General features: G+C 41.5%; 2 protein-coding genes across 4 annotated transcripts; both read right to left on the reverse strand.

Moving 5' to 3' along the window:
* Nucleotides 1-4,865: 4,865 nt before the first annotated feature.
* LOC123990666 (probable G-protein coupled receptor 63) lies at nt 4,866-14,296 on the reverse strand. Of its 3 annotated transcripts, none has more exons than XM_046291400.1 (2): nt 13,980-14,276; nt 4,866-6,630 (listed from the first exon to the last, which is right to left on the reverse strand). In XM_046291400.1, the coding sequence occupies exon 2, from the start codon at nt 6,502-6,504 to the stop codon at nt 5,245-5,247; it is 1,260 nt and encodes a 419-aa protein (XP_046147356.1). In that variant the 5' UTR covers nt 6,505-6,630; nt 13,980-14,276; the 3' UTR covers nt 4,866-5,244. The 3 variants fall into 3 exon arrangements, 2 of the variants coding, with proteins under 2 accessions (XP_046147356.1, XP_046147355.1); XM_046291399.1 differs by having other exon boundaries at nt 13,731-14,276; XR_006830687.1 differs by lacking the exon at nt 4,866-6,630 and adding an exon at nt 11,909-12,062 and having other exon boundaries at nt 13,731-14,296.
* Nucleotides 14,297-15,028: 732 nt separating this feature from the next.
* LOC123991593 (NADH dehydrogenase [ubiquinone] 1 alpha subcomplex assembly factor 4-like) lies at nt 15,029-17,878 on the reverse strand. Its single transcript, XM_046293220.1, has 3 exons — nt 17,680-17,878; nt 17,209-17,300; nt 15,029-17,103 (listed from the first exon to the last, which is right to left on the reverse strand). The coding sequence occupies exons 1-3, from the start codon at nt 17,819-17,821 to the stop codon at nt 16,801-16,803; spliced, it is 537 nt and encodes a 178-aa protein (XP_046149176.1). The 5' UTR covers nt 17,822-17,878; the 3' UTR covers nt 15,029-16,800.
* Between the last annotated feature and the right edge of the window lie 5,101 nt (nt 17,879-22,979).

Genomic DNA, 22,979 nt, shown 5'->3' on the forward strand with positions numbered 1-22,979 from the left:
ATTGGGTTCAAGTCCGGACTCTGGCTGGGCAACTCAGGGACATTCAGAGACTTGTCCCGAAGCCACTCCTGCGTTATCTTTGTTGTGTGCTTAGGGTCATCCTGTTGGAAGGTGAACCTTCTCCCCAGTCGCTCTGGAGCAGTTTTCATCAAGGATCTCTCTACTTTGCTCCTTTCATTTTTTCCCTCAATCCTGACTAGTCTCACAGTCTCTGCCCCTGAAGAACGTCCACACAGCATGATGCTGCCACCACCATGCTTCACCATAGGGATGGTGCCTGGTTTCCTCCAGACGTGACGCTTGGCATTCAGGCCAAAGAGTTCAATCTTGGGTTCATCAGACGAGATAATCTTTTTTCTCATGGTCTGAGAGTCCTTTAGGTGCCTTTTGGCAAACTCCAAGTTGGCTGTCATGTGCTTTTTACTGTGGAGTGTCTTCCATCTGGCCACCCTACCATAAAGGCCTGATTGGTGGAGTGCTGCAGAGATGGTTGTCCTTCTGGAAGCTTATCCCATCTCCACAGAGGAACTCTGCTCTGTCAGAGTGACCATCGGGTTCCTTCTCCCTCGATTGCTCAGTTTGGCTGGACGGCCAGCTCTAGGAAGAGTCTTGGTGGTTCCAAACTTCTTCCATTTAAGAATGATGGCGGCCTCTGTGTTCTTGGACCTTCAATGCCTCAGAATTTTTTTGGTACTATTCGCCAGTTCTGTGCCTCGACACAATCCCATCTCGGAACTCTATGCTTCAAAGCGCTCAGGGCTTCAGACTGGGGTCAAGGTTCACCTTCCAACTTATGTAAATGTATATTTGTTTTATTTATTTTTTAAATAAATGTGCAAAAATATCAGAAAAATATTTTTGCTTTGTCATTATGGAGTATGGTGTGTAGATTGAGGGGGGAAAACGATTTAATTTATTTTAGAATAATGCTGTAGCAAAATGTGGAAAAGTTGAAGGGGTCTGAATACTTTCCTAACCCTAGAGAGATATGCTGGTGGCATGCTACGACACAGATGCAGAAGGAGGGTAATTTTTGGTCTGAATATTTTGTATAAAGAGAAGCATATTCTTAAATTATAGGAGTAACTCTGGTAGGCCTGAACAAGTCTTCCTCACCTCAAGTTAAACTGTCAAAGTTAGTTGTAAGCGCCGTGGCACACTGCTTTCATATCATAGGCCTGCAGTAGCTAAAGCCATACCAAACCTTCACAAACGTTTTCTAAACGTTTTATTAGTGTAATATCAAGTAAGTCAAGCCATTTTTTAAGAGGGAAAATACGAGCAGAAGCACAAATGTACCCCCCCCCCTTCAAAAAAACACACAACCCTCCCAAAGCAAAAATATTTTTTTGATAACCCTCCCCTATTTTGGACCACCCCTCGCCCAGTCAATTTCGATTTGTCTCTTACGTTTTTGCCTCATTACTTCCTAATGCACAATATTATAATCATCACCACCGTGAGAGGGGAGTATTCCCTAATATTGAACAGCAAAATAGACTGAAAAGGTAAAGGATTTTGTCTTTAGACTATGCCAGAAGTAAATTATATCATTTTTATCCCCCCATCATGGTACCATGTGAACGGTTGAGTGAGTGGCTTGGATAATATTACATTATCTGGATTGTGTGTGCCAGATGGAACGAGATTTGCTGCTTTCAAAGGGGGATGCCAAAGGGGATATTTAACTGAAAGGTAGTAATCAACGTTCTACACATATAGATTTCTGAATGATACATTTTTAGACTGAACCGAATGTAGACCACTGTAATAGAAGAAACATGATTATAAAATGCTTTTCTTCATGGGTTTTTAGGAAGGTCCGTCTAGACCTGCTCCATTTTCTACCATATGGTAGTTGTCTGTCAGCTGATCTTTAGTAAAGCCACTGGCAGCATACTGTAGAGATGGTGGGTGCATCTCAATATTGTAAAGTGTCTTCCTTTCCTTCATCTACACTGATCTGATGATTAAGGATGGATGCAAGCAATGTAACAGAACCTACAGGCAAGTGCCTCCGATTGCCATGGAAACAAGCAAGAGCTCAAGCTGGATGAGCTATGTGCATGACGTAGAGCCTGGGCCCAAGCACGAAAGTTAACTGTCATTTTTTTTCTCCCCAGTCCAAGGTTTCAGTGGATTTTGTATCTTTACCCCCTACTCTAGTAATCAAGTCAGTGGACCGCCCTTCATCTCTGTTCAAAGGCCGTCCATCTCCTTTCTCTTGTTGCTCGCCATCGCTTTCCAACGGCCGTCCATCTCCTTTCTCTTTTTGCTCGCCATCGCATTTCACCGGCCGTCCATCTCCTTTCTCTTGTTGCTCGCCATCGCTTTTCACCGGCCGTCCATCTCCTTTCTCTTGTTGCTCGCCATCGCTTTCCATCGGCCGTCCATCTCCTTTCTCTTGTTGCTCGCCATCGCTTTTCACCGGCCGTCCATCTCCTTTCTCTTGTTGCTCGCCATCGCTTTCCATCGGCCGTCCATCTCCTTTCTCTTGTTGCTCGCCATCGCTTTCCATCGGCCGTCCATCTCCTTTCTCTTGTTGCTCGCCATCGCTTTCCATCGGCCGTCCATCTCCTTTCTCTTGTTGCTCGCCATCGCTTTCCAACGGCCGTCCATCTCCTTTCTCTTGTTGCTCGCCATCGCTTTCCATCGGCCGTCCATCTCCTTTCTCTTGTTGCTCGCCATCGCTTTCCATCGGCCGTCCATCTCCTTTCTCTTGTTGCTCGCCATCGCTTTCCATCGGCCGTCCATCTCTTTTCTCTTGTTGCTCGCCATCGCTTTCCATCGGCCGTCCATCTCCTTTCTCTTGTTGCTCGCCATCGCTTTCCAACGGCCGTCCATCTCCTTTCTCTTGTTGCTCGCCATCGCTTTCCATCGGCCGTCCATCTCCTTTCTCTTGTTGCTCGCCATCGCTTTCCATCGGCCGTCCATTTCCTTTCTCTTGTTGCTCGCCATCGCTTTCCATCGGCCGTCCATCTCCTTTCTCTTGTTGCTCGCCATCGCTTTTCACCGGCCGTCCATCTCCTTTCTCTTGTTGCTCGCCATCACTTTTCAGTTGCAAGAACAAGATATTTGATCAAACAAACGTGACAATTGCTGAATATTATATTTTTGTTAGCATTTTGGAGGTTTTGATCTCAACACACATTTCTTCTCCATTTGCTAACAATTATTATTATTTTCGTTTATGTTTTTTATAGTTTCAAGTCAAATCATTTAGTCCTCAAATTGACTTCATAGAATACACCTGTACACAAGAAGAACTTCAGGCTCATTACCTTAGAGCTGACGGGATGACTCAAGGGTGCATGGGCAATGTGTTTCCAGGAAATATTTTTTTTACGGATCTTGCTAGTAGACAGTCCACAGGAGCAACTGCAACATCATAGAATAATCAGGTCATGGCACACATCACATACCATTTATTGCCCATATAATTGGATATCATTCGTGTTATGTTCAACACATTCTATAATGCATGTTATTTAAACACAAGGCTCCTTAAGAGGAAGAAACACCTTTTACTGAACAATACTAGATCCACCTTCTCTTGAGACACCCCCAAGTAGCTGTTGCTTAGTAATAGTGCTCGGAGCTATGATTTATAGCTTGAAAGCCCTTAGCACGCTCATTAGTCACTGCTGGCAGAATAATGAATTCCAGAGAGGAAGCTGATTTAAGAACACCATCCCTTATATTATTCAAGCTGAAAAGAATCGCCTTGGTACAACTATGTTCTTTTGAATGTATCTAAATTCACCTGGCCCAGCTACAAAGGGTTGCAGAGGCCAACGTCTCTTTGAGGCTAAATTTCCACATTGGAAATCAACCCGTTGACCTTTCAGAGTCTGGCATCCGTTTTAGACTACAATGCCTGGGACCATGACCCAAATGTGTTTGCAGAGATGACCTTTTGCTTTTGTAATTTAAGTTCGTATTAACAGAAATGAGCTGTTTACCTATTACTATCTAACCCAGTTGAATGTTAAATACATCAGAAGAATTCCACTAAAACCTGTTAGCATATCAAACAGAACCTTGTGCATAAACACCTTCAAATAGTCCAGGCATCAGACATGACTGACTGGCAATATACCATTACCATATTCAACACTGTTTTATAAGCGGTGTGACCAATGCAACATTGAAGTGTGTAGCTAATATCAATAGCCAAGATGAAGGCGGACTTATGGAAATAAGTGTATGGTGAGATCATGCATAAATGCACTGTGGAAACGTTTCACGTGTGTAGCCACTCGGTGGAGGGGCTGACAGGAAAGAGACACCACTGGGTGATGCAGAGATGTGCCTTGGGCCAATTATTTTCTTGAGCGGATGATCAGGGAAACAGAAAATAATTACAAATCATTTGTAGACTGCAAATTGACCACACGCACATATAATATTAGACTAAAACATCATTTCTAACCTTGCATACATTTGTATTCGATCATGCCATGCGTGGGAATACTTACGAACAGATATCCAAAATGAAAATCTCTGGGAGCTGATTTTCTGAGGTTCTTAGTCTTTTATGCACAACAATGAAATTATTAAAGAATTTTTAAAGAAGATTTTGGGGGCCAAATAAAACTGCACGCAGGCCACCATTTGGCAAACCCTGGTGTAATGCGTCTCTAGTGTGCATGGTACATTAAACACAAATAGGATTCAAGGCCAAGTTGAGTCAATCTAAACAAATAGACTGCAGCAACAAAAATAAAAAAATTAGTGGGTTGCTAAGGAACTTTTTTCATTTCATTGCCTTTTTTATGATGTGTGTAAACCATAGTATAATTGCAGAAGTACAGTATAAGTCAAAAATCTAACATGCATTATAAAGAAGTAAACCAAACCAGAAGTAAATGCCAAAGACTGTATTAACATGGTAAGAAATGTTAATGTTTTATTACATTCAAGAGAGGCCTAAGTGCAGTACACTGAAATAGCACATTTTCAGCAGATGTAGCAGCATTCTGACTGGCATAGACTAATTAATAGGCACAAAACAATCAAACAGAAATATCAATGAAAAAAATGTAATAGCCTGGCTGCCTTTCACCATAATCAAAACCACAGAAGCAGTTAATGTACATGCTTTGTAAACAAATTCAACACAGCTAAAATATACTGTCCTTGTCGAAACAGCAATCACATCTCCTCATGAATTTGACTAGTGCGAGCAAACTGGATAAATGGTCGAACAAATCCTACATGGCAGTGAAGTCTGTGTCCTCCAAGTCAGACCACAGAGCGATGCTCCCCACACACGTACACAGCGCTGGGTCGGATACGCCGCTTCGTGTGGCCGGGCAGCTGAGGGAGAAACTTGAAGTACTTGGGCATCAGGTCAAGGCAGGCATCGCGGAACTTCTTGATCCGCCAGTAGTAAATGAGAGGGTTGAGGGCCGACTTGAGGTAGCACAACCAAAGGAGCCAGGTGCTGACTTCAAAGAAGTTGTCCTTGTGGTAGAAGGGGCTGCTGAAGGTGGAAACCAGGCTGTAGGCGGTGAAGGGCGCCCAGCAAATGGTGAACACCGAGAAGAGGATGAGTATGGTGGTGAAGGCACGTGTCTTGAAGCTCATGTCTATGTTCATTTGGAAGGGCCTCTGCAGGCTCATGAGGCCCAGCTTGCTGGCCTGACTAAGGCAGATGCTGTCCGGGTGGCTGTGGATGCGCACAGCGTTGTGCCGGATGGTGTTCAGGATCCCCATGAAAGTGTACAACATGACCATGAAGGGGATGAAGAAGAAGGCCATCATGAGGAGCAATACGTAGGCGAGGTACCCCGGCTCGCTGGTGTAGCCAAAAACACACTGTGGAGCTCTAGAGGGGATCTGGAGAGAAGGGTGACCTGTGGCAAGTGGGAAAGAGAAACAGAAGGAGAGAGTCCAAGTGATGACTATGAACACTTTGGCTCTGTGGGGACTCAACTTGTCCTGTTTCTGGACTATGATTAGGAACCGATCTATGCTTATTATAAGCAGGATAGCCATGCCCTCTATGGCAAAGAGCCAGAAGAACATTGCCGACACTCGGCAGAAAACATCCCCGAAAATCCAGCGTGTGGTCACCACAGTAACCAGGGCGAAGGGCATGTTGAGGACAGCCAGCATCATGTCTGCGAAGGCCAGGCTGGCCAATAGGATGTTGATGGCGGATCGCATGGCAGCGCGCTGGTAGACCATCAGAACCACCACCACGTTCCCCAGGAAGGCCACCAACAGGATGGAGACCATGGCCATGCAGAAGAACACCTGGAGGGGCAGGCTGACGCCCTGCACACTATCCTGGGCCTCAGATGTTGGCGTGACTGTGACCAGGTCCAGAGGTGACCAGGAGATGACATTGGAGCTGTTTTGCATGGACATGTCTTCCATGTCAGGTTGGCCCTGGAGGAGGTGGTCAGAGAGGTTCAGCAGCCTCATGACGAGGCAGCAGAGGCTGGCGTTGTTGGACTCCCCTGCCTCCACAGGGGGAACGACAGTGGAGTAAACCATTCTTCCCCAAGGGGTGCAGGCTTGGGTTTAGGCATCGTTACTGGAGCTCTTCTCTCGCCAAACATGATACCTCTGATGCATTTCTTAGTCCTGAAGAAGCCAGCATCTTAGCATGGAGGAGAGATTCTGGGGAGACGGAGAGAGAAATGGAGGCAACACAGAAACATAAATGTCTAAATAGCTTTGTCTGTTTTTCCATAATATTAATACATTTAAAATGGGTATTCTTTGTTTTAAAATGTTGCATTCCTCAAAAGACAATATTATGTATAAAATTAAATGACTTCTTTCAATGCATTTGTCAAACTGAAACGTTCATATACACATTGATCTGCACGTAATTCACTGTCTCCATGATTAGGCACTTTGAAAGGAGATCAACAGAGATTGAGATAACATCCTTTCCCTCCAAATCCCCTCGGTGTTACAGTGAATGAGACACTCAAGCCTCTAATCCATTCAGTGTTGGACGGGAGGGAAGGCCCTTGTGGGGAAAAGTCAGTCAGCAAAATCCTACCCTGACACTGCACACAGGGCACAGAGAAGACATTAAAACTGCAAAAAGCTACCAACTTCATATGGGACTGGCAAGGATCTTCCCTGTACTTGCCACACTCCTCTTCATCCTCAGTAAATACTGCACTTCCCTATAAACAACATGGCCTTCCCAACACTAACATAAAGTTGTTGTCTCTCATTTTTAGGTTTCCATTTAGAGGTAACTCCACTTCAACTCTGCCAATCAGCTGGTGGAACTGGTGTACAGAATGCATTTAAAGATTTAATGAGATTTTTTGCGTATTTATGTATCGCTTTAATGCCACAGGTAATTTATTTTCCCAGAAGAAGTGTGTTTTTACAGATGTTAGAATGCCTAGCCTACATGGGGGAGAGTGGGGTAAATTGAGTGTTTTATATTCAGCATCACTCCGTCAAGGGAAATACATTATTATTTATAACAAAGATATCTGCATACACTACCATTCAAAAGCTTGGGGTCACTGAGAAATGTCCTTGTTTTGGAAAGAAAATAAAATGTAAAATAACATCAAATTGATCAGAAATACAGTATAAACATTGTTAATGTTATAAATGACTATTGTAGCTGGAAACTGCATATTTAAAAAAAAAATGGAATATCTACATAGGCGTATAGAGGCTCATTATCAGCAACCATCACTACTGTGTTCCAATGGCACGTTGTGTTAGCTAATCCAAGTTTATCATTTTAAAAGGCTAATTGATCATTAGAAAACACTTTTGTAATTATGTTAGCACGGCTGAAAACTGTTGTCTTGATTAAAGAAGCAATAAAACTGGTCTTTAGACTAGTTGAGTATCTGGAGCATCAGCATTTGTGTGTTCGTTTACAGGCTCAAAATGGCCAGAAACAAAGTACTTTCTTCTGAAACTCATCAGTCCATTCTTGTTCTGAGAAATGAAGGCTATTCCATGCAAGAAATTGCCAAGAAACTGAAGATCTCGTACAACATTGTATTACTCCCTTCACAGAACAGCGCAAACTGTCTCTAACCAGAATAGAAGAGGAGTGGGAGGCCCCGGTGCACAACTGAGCAAGAGGACAAGTACATTAGTGTCTAGTTTGAGAAACAGGTGCCTCACGTGTCCTCAACTGGCAGCTTCATTAAATAGTACCTGCCTAAACGTCAACAGTGAAGAGGCGACTCCGAGATGCTGGCCAACAATGAGATAGTCTATAGGGAGAAGGTCAGAGATTGACCGCGTGGTGCAGGGACAACAACCTCTCCCTCAAAGTGATAATGACAAAGTAGATGATTGTGGACTACAGGAAAAGGAGGACCAAGCACGCCCCCATTCTCATCGACGGGACTGTAGTGGATCAGGTTGAGAGCTTCAAGTTCCTTGGCATCCACATCACCAAGAAACTAGCATGGTCCAAGCACATCAAGACAGTCGTGAAGAGGGCACAACAAAACCTATTCCCCCTCAGGAGACTGAAAATATTTGGCATGGGTCCTCAGATCCTCCAAAGGTTTTACAGCTGCACCATCGAGAGCATCCTGCAGAGGGTATTGTGTACAGCCCATTACATCACCGGGGCCAAGCTTCCTGCCATCCAGGACCTCTACCCCAGGCGGTGTCAGAGGAAGGCCCTGAAAATTGTCAAAGACTCCAGCCACCCTATTCATAGACTGTTCTCTCTGCTACTGCACGGCAAGTGGTTCCGGGTCGCCAGGTCTAGGTCCAAGAGGCTTCTAAACAGCTTCTACCCCCAAGCCATAATAAGCCATTAACCCCCTGAATATAGCCCCGCTATTGTTATTTAACTGCTGCTCTTTAGTAATTTGTTATTATTTCCCTACCTTTTTTTAGGTATTTTCTTCAAACTTCATTGTTGTTTAAAGGGCTTGCAAGTAAGCATTTCACTATAAGGTACACCTGTTGTATTCGGCGCATGTGACAAATAAAATTTGTTTTGACGTCGTATTCCTGCGATTAATGCCTTGCATTACACCTGGGAAGAAAACACTTACATTTGGTCAACTTGCCATATCCTAAACTTACTCCATGGCCATTGGCTCAACTGTCCAAAGGAAAACATTTTGACTATATTAGCTCACACAGCTACAAGGGTGGACTTCCATGCTAGGTTTAGGATGCTGTGTACCATTGTAGTTTATATAGACCCCAAATTATGTATAGAACAATATTTAAATGATCTACTTTGGTTTAGATAAAAGCATTATGAAACCTCTAACACAAATTCATTTGACTTGGTGAAAATCTGTTTTTTTGGACCAAACTTGCTTACCACTTTTTCCATGTGGTTTATTCCTTCAGACTCCATGAAATGATGACCTCTTCCTAAATATTTGGTATACTTTCCTAGAAACATGGGTGGCACATCATACCTTGGTTCAACTGACCCCACTCTCCTGTACTTTATTTAGATAAGGCTAAGACTACTTGTTGGTACTTTGTCTGGCATATGGTTTATATCCAGAACTTGTATTGTAAGGGCTAAAAGGACTTCAGTCCTTGGAGTTTAGCTATTTAGATATAAGCCCGGTTACTACACTATTATAAGCAGGCCAAACAACTAACCACTGCTCTCCATCTCCAAAATATCATAGCAATTTAATGCATTAATTAAACCATGCCAGGGAGCAATTTCTCAAACCATGTCACTGACCAAGTCAATGTTTTTATGGGGACAACTCAAGACTGCAATAAAAAAGGCTTATCGCTTATATAAACATTGGATACTGTTATTTTAGACAGGCTGGTATCATTTAGAATGGCTCCACGGCAAACCTCAAACAGAAAATGTTGTAACTGCCAAACTATAAGCAGTTCCATCCATAGAGCTCACCAGCTTGTAGTACTATAAAATGGAAATGAAACCTCTGGTTCATTCAGCCATTCATATGGGGGAATTAATTGTGAAAGAATGGAGTTTTGGGAAAACCTCAGACCTTATTTTCGGTGTTTAACACAGGTTTGGGAGATCTTTAAAAAAATGTATGACATATTTCAGGTTGACGTTTATTGTCATGAGTCTTGTCCTGGAGGCAGAACTGAGTGCAAAGTCTAAATTGGCCATATTGTAAAAATGTATGAAAACATAAATGTGCTTTTTGGTCTTCATTTAAGGTTAGGGTCAGGCACTAAGGTTAGCAGTGTGGTTTTGATTATATATATGCTTTAAAATTCATAGTGTCATTAGCTGATGAATATGATGTCATAGAAGAAAACATAAGATCTCCTAAGCATGTGTTTTTCCAGAGACCATAAAAAAACATTAATTGTCGAGGAGTAACACATCGATCACACCAAAAGTACATTCATTTCCAATGGAAAGTTGTGTTTGCCTTGCAGCATTGCATTACAGAGGCAGTTGCAGTGCGTTCTGTGTGGTGTATACGTTGGATTTATTGAACACATGCATCAAACTGTATGCGTAGTCGGCTTGACAGTGAATGTTGAACTTTTGTTGCACACATCCAGATGATGCTGTGTACCATTTTGCGCAATAACGCTGCACGTGTGATCGAGGCATAAAGCCTCTGTTAAGTGTGATTTTCTAACATTCCTGCAGCACTTTCAAATGTGCTCTCTCTCTCATTTCTATTTTTAGTCATTCCATGTGGGTTGAACACACAAAGTGATACATTCAAAGTGATAAAGCGGATTCAAGGCCTTTTAAATAACTTGCAGTAAAATGTAAATTGGTCTGCTTTTTTTCTACATTAACATTAATTTGTACACTGCACGGAGGATATTATTGTGTGATGGCTGTTGCTAGACTGAAACCTTGAGGCAAATTCTATCTATTTACCATTATGCATCAATAGAATTGTCAGTCACCTCACCACACCAAGGGAGAGAGTAAAATGGTTAATTAATGAGATAAACTGGCTAGCCAGAATAGAACAGGAACATATGTATTATTAGGTGATAATACAATGACTGGTGGTTGTGTGCTATATTCTGATTAAGACCGAATGGATGTGTGCAAACAAAGCTCAGACTGAAATCTAGGTCTGCCTCCTATCACTGACACTGATTGATCATCATGCTCTGCTCTCCTCATGAGGATATTATGGCAGGCATTGTTGATAGATACAGTCGCACCAATTTTGCACTGTGTAGCAGTCTTATATTCTAATTCCCACTGGGCACAAGCATCAATTCAACATCTATTCCACGTTATTTCATTGAAGTGACGTGGAAACAATGTTGTTTCTACATAATTCTTGATACAAATTATACAAGTAGCGAGGGAAATGGAGGATATGGGCCATTCCGTCATTACAGAGGTTTTCAGTAATCCCAAAAACTATTATTTGAGCTAAATGTCAGGGAAAATCATGGCCTACAGTATCTGTCCCCTTTTCATACAGAATGACCCAAAAGCCATTTGGCAGCTATGCACACATGGCTGACTCATAAAAGCAACCTTTTAACTTACCACTTTCAAATAGAATAAACATGAATTGGTGGTTAGGCCAGTATTCTTCCATTTTCAGATATTCAGCAGAATATAGTCATTTAAAGCATGTGATGGAAGAGCTAGAAAGAGATTAGAGTACATGTACAGTACCATTCAAAAGTTTGGACACACCTACTCATTCAAGGGTTTTTCTTTATTTTTACTATTTTCTACATTGTAGAATAAGACTGTTTCAGGATGCAGCTGATGCAACTGTCAAAACTATGAAATAAAACATATGGAATCATGTAGTAACCAAAAAAGTGTTAAACAAATCAAAATGGATTTTAGATTCTTCAATGTAGCCACCCTTTGCCTTGATGACAGCTTTGCACACTTGTGGCTTTTTCTCAGCCAGCTTCATGAGGAATACTTTCCAACAGTCTTGAAGGAGTTCCCACATATTCTGAGCACTTGTTAACTGCTTTTCCTTCACTCTGCAGTCCAACTCATCTCAAACTATCTCAATTGGGTTGAGGTCAGGTGATTGTGGAGGCCAGGTCATCTGATGCAGCACTCCATCACTCTCCTTCTTGGTCAAATAGTGCTTACACGGTCTGGAGGTGTATTTTGGGTCATTGTCCTGTTGAAAAACAAATGATAGTCCCACTAAGCACAAACCAGATCGGATGGCGTATCGCTGCAGAATGCTGTGGTAGCCATGCTGGTTAAGTGTGCCTTGTCACCAGCGAAGCACCATCCCACCTCACACCTCCTCCTCCATGCTTTACGCGGAGACCATCCGTTCACCTACTCTGTGTCTCACAAAGATACGGCGGTTGAAACCAATAATGTCAAATTTGGACTCATCAGACATAATTCCCCTGGTCTAATGTCCATTGCTCGTGTTTCTTGGCCAAAGCAAGTCTCTTCTTATTATTGGTGTCCTTTAGTAGTGGTTTCTTTGCAGCAATTCGACCATGAAGGCCTGATTCACGCAGTCTCCTCTGTTATTACTGTTATTTCTCTCTGCTTATTTGAGCGGTTCTTGCCATAATATGGACTTAGCCCTATTTGGCAAAAGACCATCTTTTGTTTACCTCCCCTACCATGTCACAACACAACTGATTGGCTCAAACGCATTAAGGAAAGAAATTCCACAAATGAACTTTTAACAAGGCACACCTGTTAATTGAAATGCATTCCAGGTTATTACCTCATGAAGCTGGTTGAGGGAATGCCAAAAGTGTGCAAAGCTGTCATCGAGGCAAAGGGTGGCTATTTGAAGAATCTCAAATATAAAATATACTTTGATTTGTTTAACACTTTTTTGGTTACTATATGATTCCATATGTGTTATTTCATAGTGTTGATGTCTTCACTATTATTCTACAATGTAGAAAATAGTCAAAATAAAGAAAAATCCTGGAATGGTGTGTCCAAACCTTTGACTGGTACTATACATATCCACAGAAACCATAGTAACTGGTAAGAAGGAACTGCCTGGTACATTGCAAGTCAATGATAACACTGCATGTTGAGTAGTTGTGGAACCTAGCAACAGGGACCTGCTGCCAGCCACTAGGCCTACCTATCTGAATGCTTTGGATCTCTTTCAAAACAATGTTGAGCCTTTCATTAACCACTGCAAATGATCATGTTGATGTATCATATGGGCCTTAAAGCCTTAGATGAGTCTAAGAGACGCAAAAGTTATGCTGCTAACCACACAGTTAATGGAAATTGCGTTTATCTTTTGGAGTGTCTAAATAGGAATTTGAATTACACATATGTTTCTGAGCTGGATAATGTTGTTCAGTTATCAAATGGGGAAATAAAACATCATAAATTCATAGTAATTCATACAGTTGTAAAGTTACAAATAATAGTAGTCCACATTAACATGGTAAGAGGTGTAGAAATTAGTGATTAAACGACGTGATTAAAATGTATAAACGTTCCTTTTGATGCATTTTCTGCAATAGCCTACAGTCATCCATTATCTGCCGGCCTATTAAAATAGTATCTCATCACAGGAAATTATTGATTGTGAGGCTATAGAGTTTCATAGCCTATACATTCTGCGATATACAGACACTGAAACAAACTCATACAAATTCAAATTATACGCCTACTTGGTTATTTTTGATAACAGTATTATTATTATTATTATGCTTGTTTGATGATAGCCTAATATTAATTTAATAAAACATAATTGTTTTAAAATGTTTGCATTGTATTAACTGAAACCACTTTTCAGTGAGTATTTATTTCGATTATATTATCCTCGGTCTAGAAAAAGTTAAATTACCTTTTTCCTTCCAAAGTCTCAGGTGGCCAATATCGTTATTGGGTTTCAGTTAAGACAGACCCTTTCACGCTGCTTGTTTCATATAGTCTTTCTGTCGATCCATCTCGCTGTCCAGATGCTTTTTGTAATTCCTCGAAGTCACGTCACAACTACATATTCGAGGTGTAATTCATCTCTAATTGCACGTTAATTAACACGTCTAATCAAATAATATTGTTTACAGAGCGACAAACGGCGAATGACACTTACACAATTCAACAAAAGCAGTGAAGTAAAATGTAGCTCCTCCGCATATCGTTATAGCTTTGTTTAGCAAGGAATTGATTTCGCAGCAAAATAAAAAAACGGCTGGATTGGCCTACTGGCCTACCAGACAGAATCATGACTCAAAACGGGCTTTGAACAAGTTGATTGTCTGTCATTTGATATTCTTTCCTATAGCTCTACCCTAATCTTTATGTTATCCTGAGAACGATCATTTTGATTGTCACTGTCGGGGTCCACCGTAGGCTCTAATATTGCGTCACTGAAACCTCTGTCGGTATCCCGGTTAACTGACAGTCCCATCATCCAGTAGTATGGACAGGATTGGGTACGGTCCTCCGTTAGGGCACGCCCATTATCTCGAGCTCCAATTGAAATGGATAATGGCCATAAAGAGGAGTAAATGTCTGGTTGCATGACTAGGTGTACAGGGCACGTGTGATAGGCGTTGTATTGTTTGTTACATTGTATACAATCATCATCAAACACTCAGAAAAATAAAATGTTACAACAAGATTCCAATCAGTGTATGTTTGGTCATTAGATGTTCCACTAATAATAGCTACTTACAGCTGTTTACAACTGCTTATTACACATCTTACTACCCCATTTTCAAATCAGGCGACCCCACATGGTGTCTCAACCCCTAATTTGGGAAACGCTGTGCAAGTTACACTATATTTTTTTAAAGTCAGCGCTAAATAGATAATAGCAAGGTCAGTGCCTCCGTATCAGCAGTGCTCTATTCTCTGCCACCATCTCAGAAACTACACTTAGTAATGATGAGAGGAGCGATGAGAGAACTCAGCAGTATCCAAGGAGCTGTTAAGTGTGAATAACTCAATCCAAGCATGTCATTCACACATTCAAGCTTTGGAAAGACATATTATAAATACTGTGCACGTAATAGATCGCATACATCCCTTCTAGTTACATCCGGTTGTAAAATGGGAACACACATTGGAACAGGAAGACTGATAACTGCTGAGGAACATTCTGGAATGTCCTTGCCATAAAAAGGCCTACATTAAAACAACTTTTAAAAACAATGTCCTTTATTTTGCAAAAATTGTGCGTTTGCAGCAAGCTGTGAAAACTGAGACCATCAAACCAAAGTAACCTCACACAATTGCTACTGAATCAACAAAGAACCCACTACTCATATCTCATGAATAAGAGTTTATAACTTAATCACAATGTGGAGTAGGCCACAGAACATGACACTGTCCAAGTATGAACCCTAAAATACAATACTTTTTTATTACATGGGCACCCCCTTCCATAATAAATCAATCCATTTACACATTAATTACATTTCAAATGTATTAAACATCTCTCAAACATCCCTTTAATTCACATCTTCATCAACATTAATGACAAGTAAATAATGGCATCCTGATTATTCACTCTTTCATGAAATGTCCAGCAATGCATTTATATATAAACTATAGAAGGTCTTGGCAGGATATCCCCACACTGAACACAGAGATACATTCACTGGTCATTGCAAACTGCAGGCCTCACTTGATACACACTGGAGGATTATATATCATGACATATTGGGGGCACACATGGAAGACAAAAACAAGTTAAATATATTGAATGATTTCCACTCTTGGAACAGGATTGACAAACATGCAGAACATTTGTTTATATAAATGTCAAATTAAAGAGTAGAGTAGCTTGATACTTGCAGAGAGATGCACAACTGGTAAGTGACAACTTACTAGCATCTAGAACCAGTTTTGTAACTGGGATCCATTTACCACAGGGTCAGTTGTATGTGAACATGTAGCCTTACGACTCAACATACAGGGATGAAGCCCTTAAATAAAAGTAATTTGTCTATAATCATTCATTCATTTGCAGGCCAAATATCATAGCTATCAGTCATAACTATAAAGCAGGAATCCTTCATGGGGAAACAGCCACGTCCATTTGCAATATTACAACAAAGAAGTTACTGCAAACAACAAACACCGTTTTCTCCCCTCGGACATCATTGCACACGCAATAGTGGAGCACAATATGTAGATTTATTTTTTTACTATGCTGATGCTCCGCAGTTTGGCAAAAACGATAACACCGATGGTGGGGTGGCCAGTGGTGCCGTTTCCCCCTACTGCAGATTTCATCTTTAATGGGATTAGTAAATGTGTATTGAGATTGAAATATGCTGTCACAAATGATATGTTTTTATTGTTACGACCTTGGTGTTTATAACACTGATTACCACCTCCACAAGGACGCCATATTTTTGGAGCAGTGGTAACATGTCTAGCTCTGGACCCAAGGGTACTGGGTTCAAATGGCAGGTTATAATTTATTGTCATGAATCTTGCCCTGGAGGCAGCTCTGCAGAGTGGTGACTAGCTGGCACAGCCAGAAAATCTGATTTAAACCTAACCTTAAAGGGATACTTCGGGATTTTGGCAGTGTGGCCCTTTATTTACTTCTGCAGAGGCAGATTAACTTGTGGATACCATTTTATGCCTCATTGCCAAAATCCCCAAGTATCCCTTTAACCACAACTGCTAATTCTACTGCCTAACTCTAACCAAATATCCAATTGTCTTAATTTTGACATCTAGCGGAAATCACTCATTTCTGCCTCCAGGACAAGATTCATGACAATAAACGTCAACATGCATTCAAATCATACCTCAAAACCTCATGCTTCTCCCTCATTTCATTACAGTATGTAGAACTCCAAATATTGCAGTTTCATCTGGACGAGGACAACAATAATTAATACACTTGGCTGATGGCTGTTGTGTTTAAAGACCAGGAATAATGCATATTCGTCCTAGATATCTTTGATCTTCTTTGCATCCTCCGTCTTTGGTGGTATGATCTTAACCTCGAAGGGGATGAAATGCTCCAGAAGTGCTTTAGTATCTTTCAAGTCAAGAGAGTACTCCAGGGCAACCTTGTCCAATGTCCATGTTTGGGGAGCATTCTTATGATTGTTGAGAGCTTGGAGGGCCTCAATAATAGACAGTTTGCCTTTAGGGACATCAATGATCTCAACAACACCATAGGGGTCCCCAGGTAGGCTGGAAATTAGAGGCCTGCGCTCCTCTTTCTCCTCAGTCACCTCCTTTGGAGCCTGTTAGGATCAAACAGAGTAGGGTTATAATCAAGCACATAAAGGCCTAGCTATCAAATAATCAATAACTGAAATTTAAATTTAATAGTCATTATTTAGGCTCACCTCTGTAGGATCCTTTGAGTCCACATAAACCGACTTCAGGAACCCCAGTAGAGGGTCGTTTCTCTTGTGGATGGCATCAGAGATCTCAGTAACTGAAGGAAACAGAATCAGCCCGAGCATGGAGGTAGAGGGTAAACCCTAGTGATGGATGGGTAATTTGCATACTGACACACTAGGAATCTTTGCTGGTAAAGTTACATAGATAGCTAGCTATGTGCTTGCAACATAATTGGAAAACTGATAGTCACCACACATTCACCCACACTTAAACCTCGGTTTCAAATTAGTTAACTAAGCTGTACGAAACACCACCCAGTACAGAGTAAGCTTTACTAGCTACCTAACGTTACTTGCTAGCCTGGCAGGCGTACCTGACTTTGATGACCCTCCGATTTGAGTAAGCTAAGTACTGTCTGGAGCTAGTCAACAGTACGTCATTGCAATGACATAAAGTCCTATGTATGTACTCACTCTGTGTACTCTGAACAGGATCAATGTGGGTCTGATGTCGAGGTGCCGCTTCAGGTTTTGCCTTCCCGATCTCACGATGTACCCGGTTTTCTAAATTAAAATTCCTAAACAACCGTGCAACGCGTGCCCCCATTTTTGGCATAATCAACCCTGGGAACGGTGAAGTTCGTCCAACAATTTTAACGGAGAGCGAGAAAGTTATATCATGGTAGCTGGAAATTCCACAGCGAACCCGTGTGGCCCGGAGAACATCAAGCATCTGGGTTCCACATTCATTATTTCACTGGGGACACACTTACCAGCAGGTGGTAGCAGATCCTTGGAGTCTATTCAGTACAGTAACCAACAGTGTAGGTAGACAGGCAGGCAGAGGATGGAAACCGTATGATGCCTCTGGAAAAGGCTATAAGGACACGCAGGCGCCTGACGACAAAACCGATATTTAATTTATAAAACATTATAGGTTAAGGTTTGGGTTAGGGTCAGGGTTATGGGTTTGGTTAAGGTTAAGACTCCGTTTTAGGCTTTTGCTAGTTGGTTTAAGTGCCAGCTGTGTCCTTAGTCTCCCAGCCTCTTTGGTGTAGGCGGCCTATAGTTCAGTGTTTGTTCTAGTATTAGTGAGTGTGAGTGACACTTCTGGAGGCACTGTAAGCCTATGACCAAAGAGGACTGGTTATTGTAGTAAGGTAACACTAGAGTCATACAGGTTTTTAGTCTTTTTACTTTGTAGAAAAACATATATAGCAGGTTTTACCTTCATAAATGCAATAAATATAAAATCTGTATTTGTTAGTTTATGTATAGGTTAAGTTTGAGTGAGTCTGACTTGGGTTTGAGTTATATGGGAGCCATGAAGGTGTTGTATATCTCTTGAATAGTTTAACCAACCAAGTCACCTTTACATATGTGAACACTACAGAGCACATCTGGCAAGGACCAACTGGCAAGGACAAATACCACATTTCAAAATACCATAGCATACATTATTAGAAACACATACATTCTTTTGCTGAAATGTCATTGACTTGGGCGCCACTACTCACATTCATAGGAACTGTCAGGTGAAGTAGCATTTGAGCAATGTTGGAAATGTTTCAAAGGTGATGGTTTACGTAAAACATGATTTTGGCCTGGCTGTCACACTACCGACGAAATGTTTCTGACAGTCTGATCACCTCTGAATGCAGGCATTGAGATTAATGATGGACTCATTGTCTTGTAACTCAAATTATTATCTAAGTAACTCAATTCAAGTTTATTACACATCATCACAACATTTGAGACAGAAGAGACACATTTGAGATCTTGCGTAAAACTCTTTATTGAAAAAAAACAGGTGAAAATGTGTTATTTATGAGATGGCAAAACATTTACATTTACATTTACATTTAAGTCATTTAGCAGACGCTCTTATCCAGAGCGACTTACAAATTGGTGCATTCATCTTATGACATCCAGTGGAACAGTCACTTTACAATAGTGCATCTAAATCTTAAAGGGTGGGGGGGTGGGTGAGAAGGATTACTTATCCTATCCTAGGTATTCCTTAAAGAGGTGGGGTTTCAGGTGTCTCCGGAAGGTGGTGATTGACTCCGCTGTCCTGGCGTCGTGAGGGAGTTTGTTCCACCATTGGGGGGCCAGAGCAGCGAACAGTTTAGACTGGGCTGAGCGGGAACTGTACTTCCTCAGTGGTAGGGAGGCGAGCAGGCCAGAGGTGGATGAACGCAGTGCCCTTGTTTGGGTGTAGGGCCTGATCAGAGCCTGGAGGTACTGAGGTGCCGTTCCCCTCACAGCTCCGTAGGCAAGCACCATGGTCTTGTAGCGGATGCGAGCTTCAACTGGAAGCCAGTGGAGAGAGCGGAGGAGCGGGGTGACATGAGAGAACTTGGGAAGGTTGAACACCAGACGGGCTGCGGCGTTCTGGATGAGTTGTAGGGGTTTAATGGCACAGGCAGGGAGCCCAGCCAACAGCGAGTTGCAGTAATCCAGACGGGAGATGACAAGTGCCTGGATTAGGACCTGCGCCGCTTCCTGTGTGAGGCAGGGTCGTACTCTGCGGATGTTGTAGAGCATGAACCTACAGGAACGGGCCACCGCCTTGATGTTAGTGAATGAATTCTGATTGTTGCTTGTTGCGTGCATTCCCTGACCAAAAGCTGCTACTTGATTGTCATAAGTGCTTTCATAATCTCGGTATCCAGAGACAAATCTCTGCGCTGTCACAAAAGGCTAGGGCTTCCATTACGCATAGTTTAGTTAAATTAATTGGCGAGATACAGCACGATTAGGCAATAGTGGTATAGTGTATTGAGCACCACACTCACCTAATCAAACTGAATTCAACTAGTGGCAACACTGTCATGGGTTGTAGCTCCTCCCACTTGCAGGCTGAGGAGTCATGTGTCTAGATTCTAGACCAGGGTTCCGCTACAGGCAGACCACAGGTGGTTTTATTTTGCTCCCCAAGTCTTCTGAGCAACATTTTCATTGTTGGACATAAAAAATGGTAAAAACACCAGGAAATCAGCTATAAGTGATTTTAATTTGCGAAATCTGTCCCCAAGTATTTCCACGCATAATAGAGAGATCATATACGTGAGCTTATACAAATGTAAGCAAGGTTTGAAAATATACTTTTTTTGTAAAATATTATGTACATTTGGGCTTCTTGCGGTCAATTTACAGTCTACAAATGATTTGTAAGTGTGTTCTGGCCCCCCGACCATCCACTCAAGAAACAATCGGCCCGCGGCTGAATCTAGTAGTTGATCCCTGCTCTAGGCCATAATATTGACTTGCACATGTTCAGGACACGTCTGGGAATGTGTCTATCTTACAGACAGAGAGAGAAAGACTCCTACAAAGATAGTTGGACAGAGCCCACCCTCACATGTACAGAACACGTCAAAGGAACTAAAGACTTGTTTGCATGTCTCTCCTTGTTATCTGTGTGACTGAGTAACAGTGAGTAAATATTGATAGCTGCATCCTCTTCCTACAACCAACCTCCTGATCTGAGGAAAACTTGATCATACACACACTAAATTGAGGACAGATACAGGTAACTGCCAAAATAAAGGAAACACCAACATAAAGTGTCTTAATAGGGCGTTGGGCCAACACGAGACAGAACAGCTTCAATGCACATTGGCATAGATTCTACAAGTGTCTGGAACTCTATTGGAGGGATGTGATGCCATTCTTCCACAAGAAATTGAATCATTTGGTGTTTTGTTGATGATGGTGGTGGAAAACGCTGTCTCAGACGTCACTCCACAATCTCCCATAAGTGTTCAATTGGCTAATTGAAAAGCTGTTCAAAAGAGACATTCTATTCCTTTTTTTTCCTACTCCCTGACGAAGGCCATGCAGCCAAAATGTGTCTGTTTTTTAAAAACTTTGTTTCTATTGAACATGCCATACTAATAAAGGCATTTTAATCAATTATGAAGAGTGCCTTGGTCCTCCTTTCTTTTTGATGACCAACTTACCCCTTTTGCCTAAGGAGCACCTTCTATCTACCAAAATGTACTATTGTGTACCTTAGTAGCGCTTCCCTTCCTCCTTTTTCTACGTCTTCAATTGGGTTGAGATGTGGTGACTAAGACGTTTCATGCTCATCAAACCATTCAGTGATCACCCGTGCCCTGTGGATGGGAGCACTGTTATCCTACAGGGCTATAGCCATGGTAACCAAAATATAGTCCCGCAAAGCATTTTTATACATGACCCTGAGCATTATGGGATGTTAATTGCTTAATTAACTCAGGAACCACACCTGTGTGGAAGCACCTGCTTTCAATACAATTTGTATGCCTCATTTACTCAAGTGTTTCCATTATTTTTGTAGTTACCTGTATGTCTGTATACATAAAGTATGTACAGGTTCAGGACTATTTACATATTTCCTGAAAATCTCCTCCACCAAAACCCACCGAAAATCTACCCCTCTCCTAGCATTTAGTTCTCCCTTCCCTAACAATCCCATATTTAGCAGAGTAGCGGTTTCCTCCTTACCAAGGTACATATCCCATCAAAATAACACAAAAACCCTCATCCCTGTTATGCCGCCTGTAGACCCACTAGAATAGACAGTAACAACAATAAACATGGGCAGTAAATGACAAATGTTTCAAAATAATGCCACATTATAAAATCAGGAGGTTCAAGTGTGTAATTATATTAGGTGGGTTTTGTAATGGAAAATCAACGCTAGCATAATGGTATGGCCTTCACCAACATACTGTTGACAAACATTTGAGAGCATGAAAGTAAATCTATTACAGAAGTCAAATTAATATTCAAAAGTGTATTAATCTAAATGGAATAGATAGACATTACATGGACCCTGACAGCTATAGAACAATATCACAAGACTTAAATGGGGATGACAATGTTTTTTGTTTTGCAGTTAAGCCAATTTGGTGGAATGCAATAGTATCAAGCTGCAGTTATAGACACAGAGAGGACCACCGCCTGTCACCTGAAGTAACATATTTCTACTGTTTTATATCTGCAAAGTCCCCACATTCATCAGGCAAATGCAAATACACAATGACAATAACATTGCACATCTGTGCATATTGTTCCTTTTTCATTGCAAAGAGTAGAAAATAACAGAAAAATATATCTTGTTTGAACATACAGTACCAGCCAAAAGTTTGGACACTCATTGGACACTCATTCCAGGGTTTTTCTTTATTTTGACTATTCTCTACATTGTAGAATAATAGTGAAGACATCAAAACTATGAAATAACGCATATGGAATCATGTAGTAACCAAAAAAGTGTTAAACAAATCAAAATATATTTTATATTTGAGATTCTTCAAAGTAGCCAGCCTTTGCCTTGATGACAACTTTGCACACTCTTGGCATTCTCTCAACCAGCTTCATGAGGTAGTCACCTGGAATGCATTTCAATTAACAGGTGTGCCTTGTTAAAAGTTCATTTGTGGAAGTTCTTTCCTTCTTAATGAGTTTGAGCCCATCAGTTGTGTTGTGACAAGGTAGGGGTGGTATACAGAAGATAGCGCTATTTGGTAAAATACCAAGTCCATCATTAGGAACAGCTTGAGCAAAGAGAAACGACAGTCCATCATTACTTTCAGACATGAAGGTCAGTCAATACGGAACATTTCAAAAACTTTGAAAGTTTCTTCAAGTGCAGTCACAAAAACCATCAAGCGCTTTGATGAAACAGGCTCTCATGAGGACCACCACAGGAAAGGAAGACCCAGAGTTACCTCTGCTGCAGAGGATAAGTTCATTAGAGTTAACTGCACGCCAAATTGCAGCCC

Source organism: Oncorhynchus gorbuscha, linkage group LG12, assembly GCF_021184085.1.
Source record: "Oncorhynchus gorbuscha isolate QuinsamMale2020 ecotype Even-year linkage group LG12, OgorEven_v1.0, whole genome shotgun sequence".
NCBI classification, from domain to species: domain Eukaryota; kingdom Metazoa; phylum Chordata; class Actinopteri; order Salmoniformes; family Salmonidae; genus Oncorhynchus; species Oncorhynchus gorbuscha.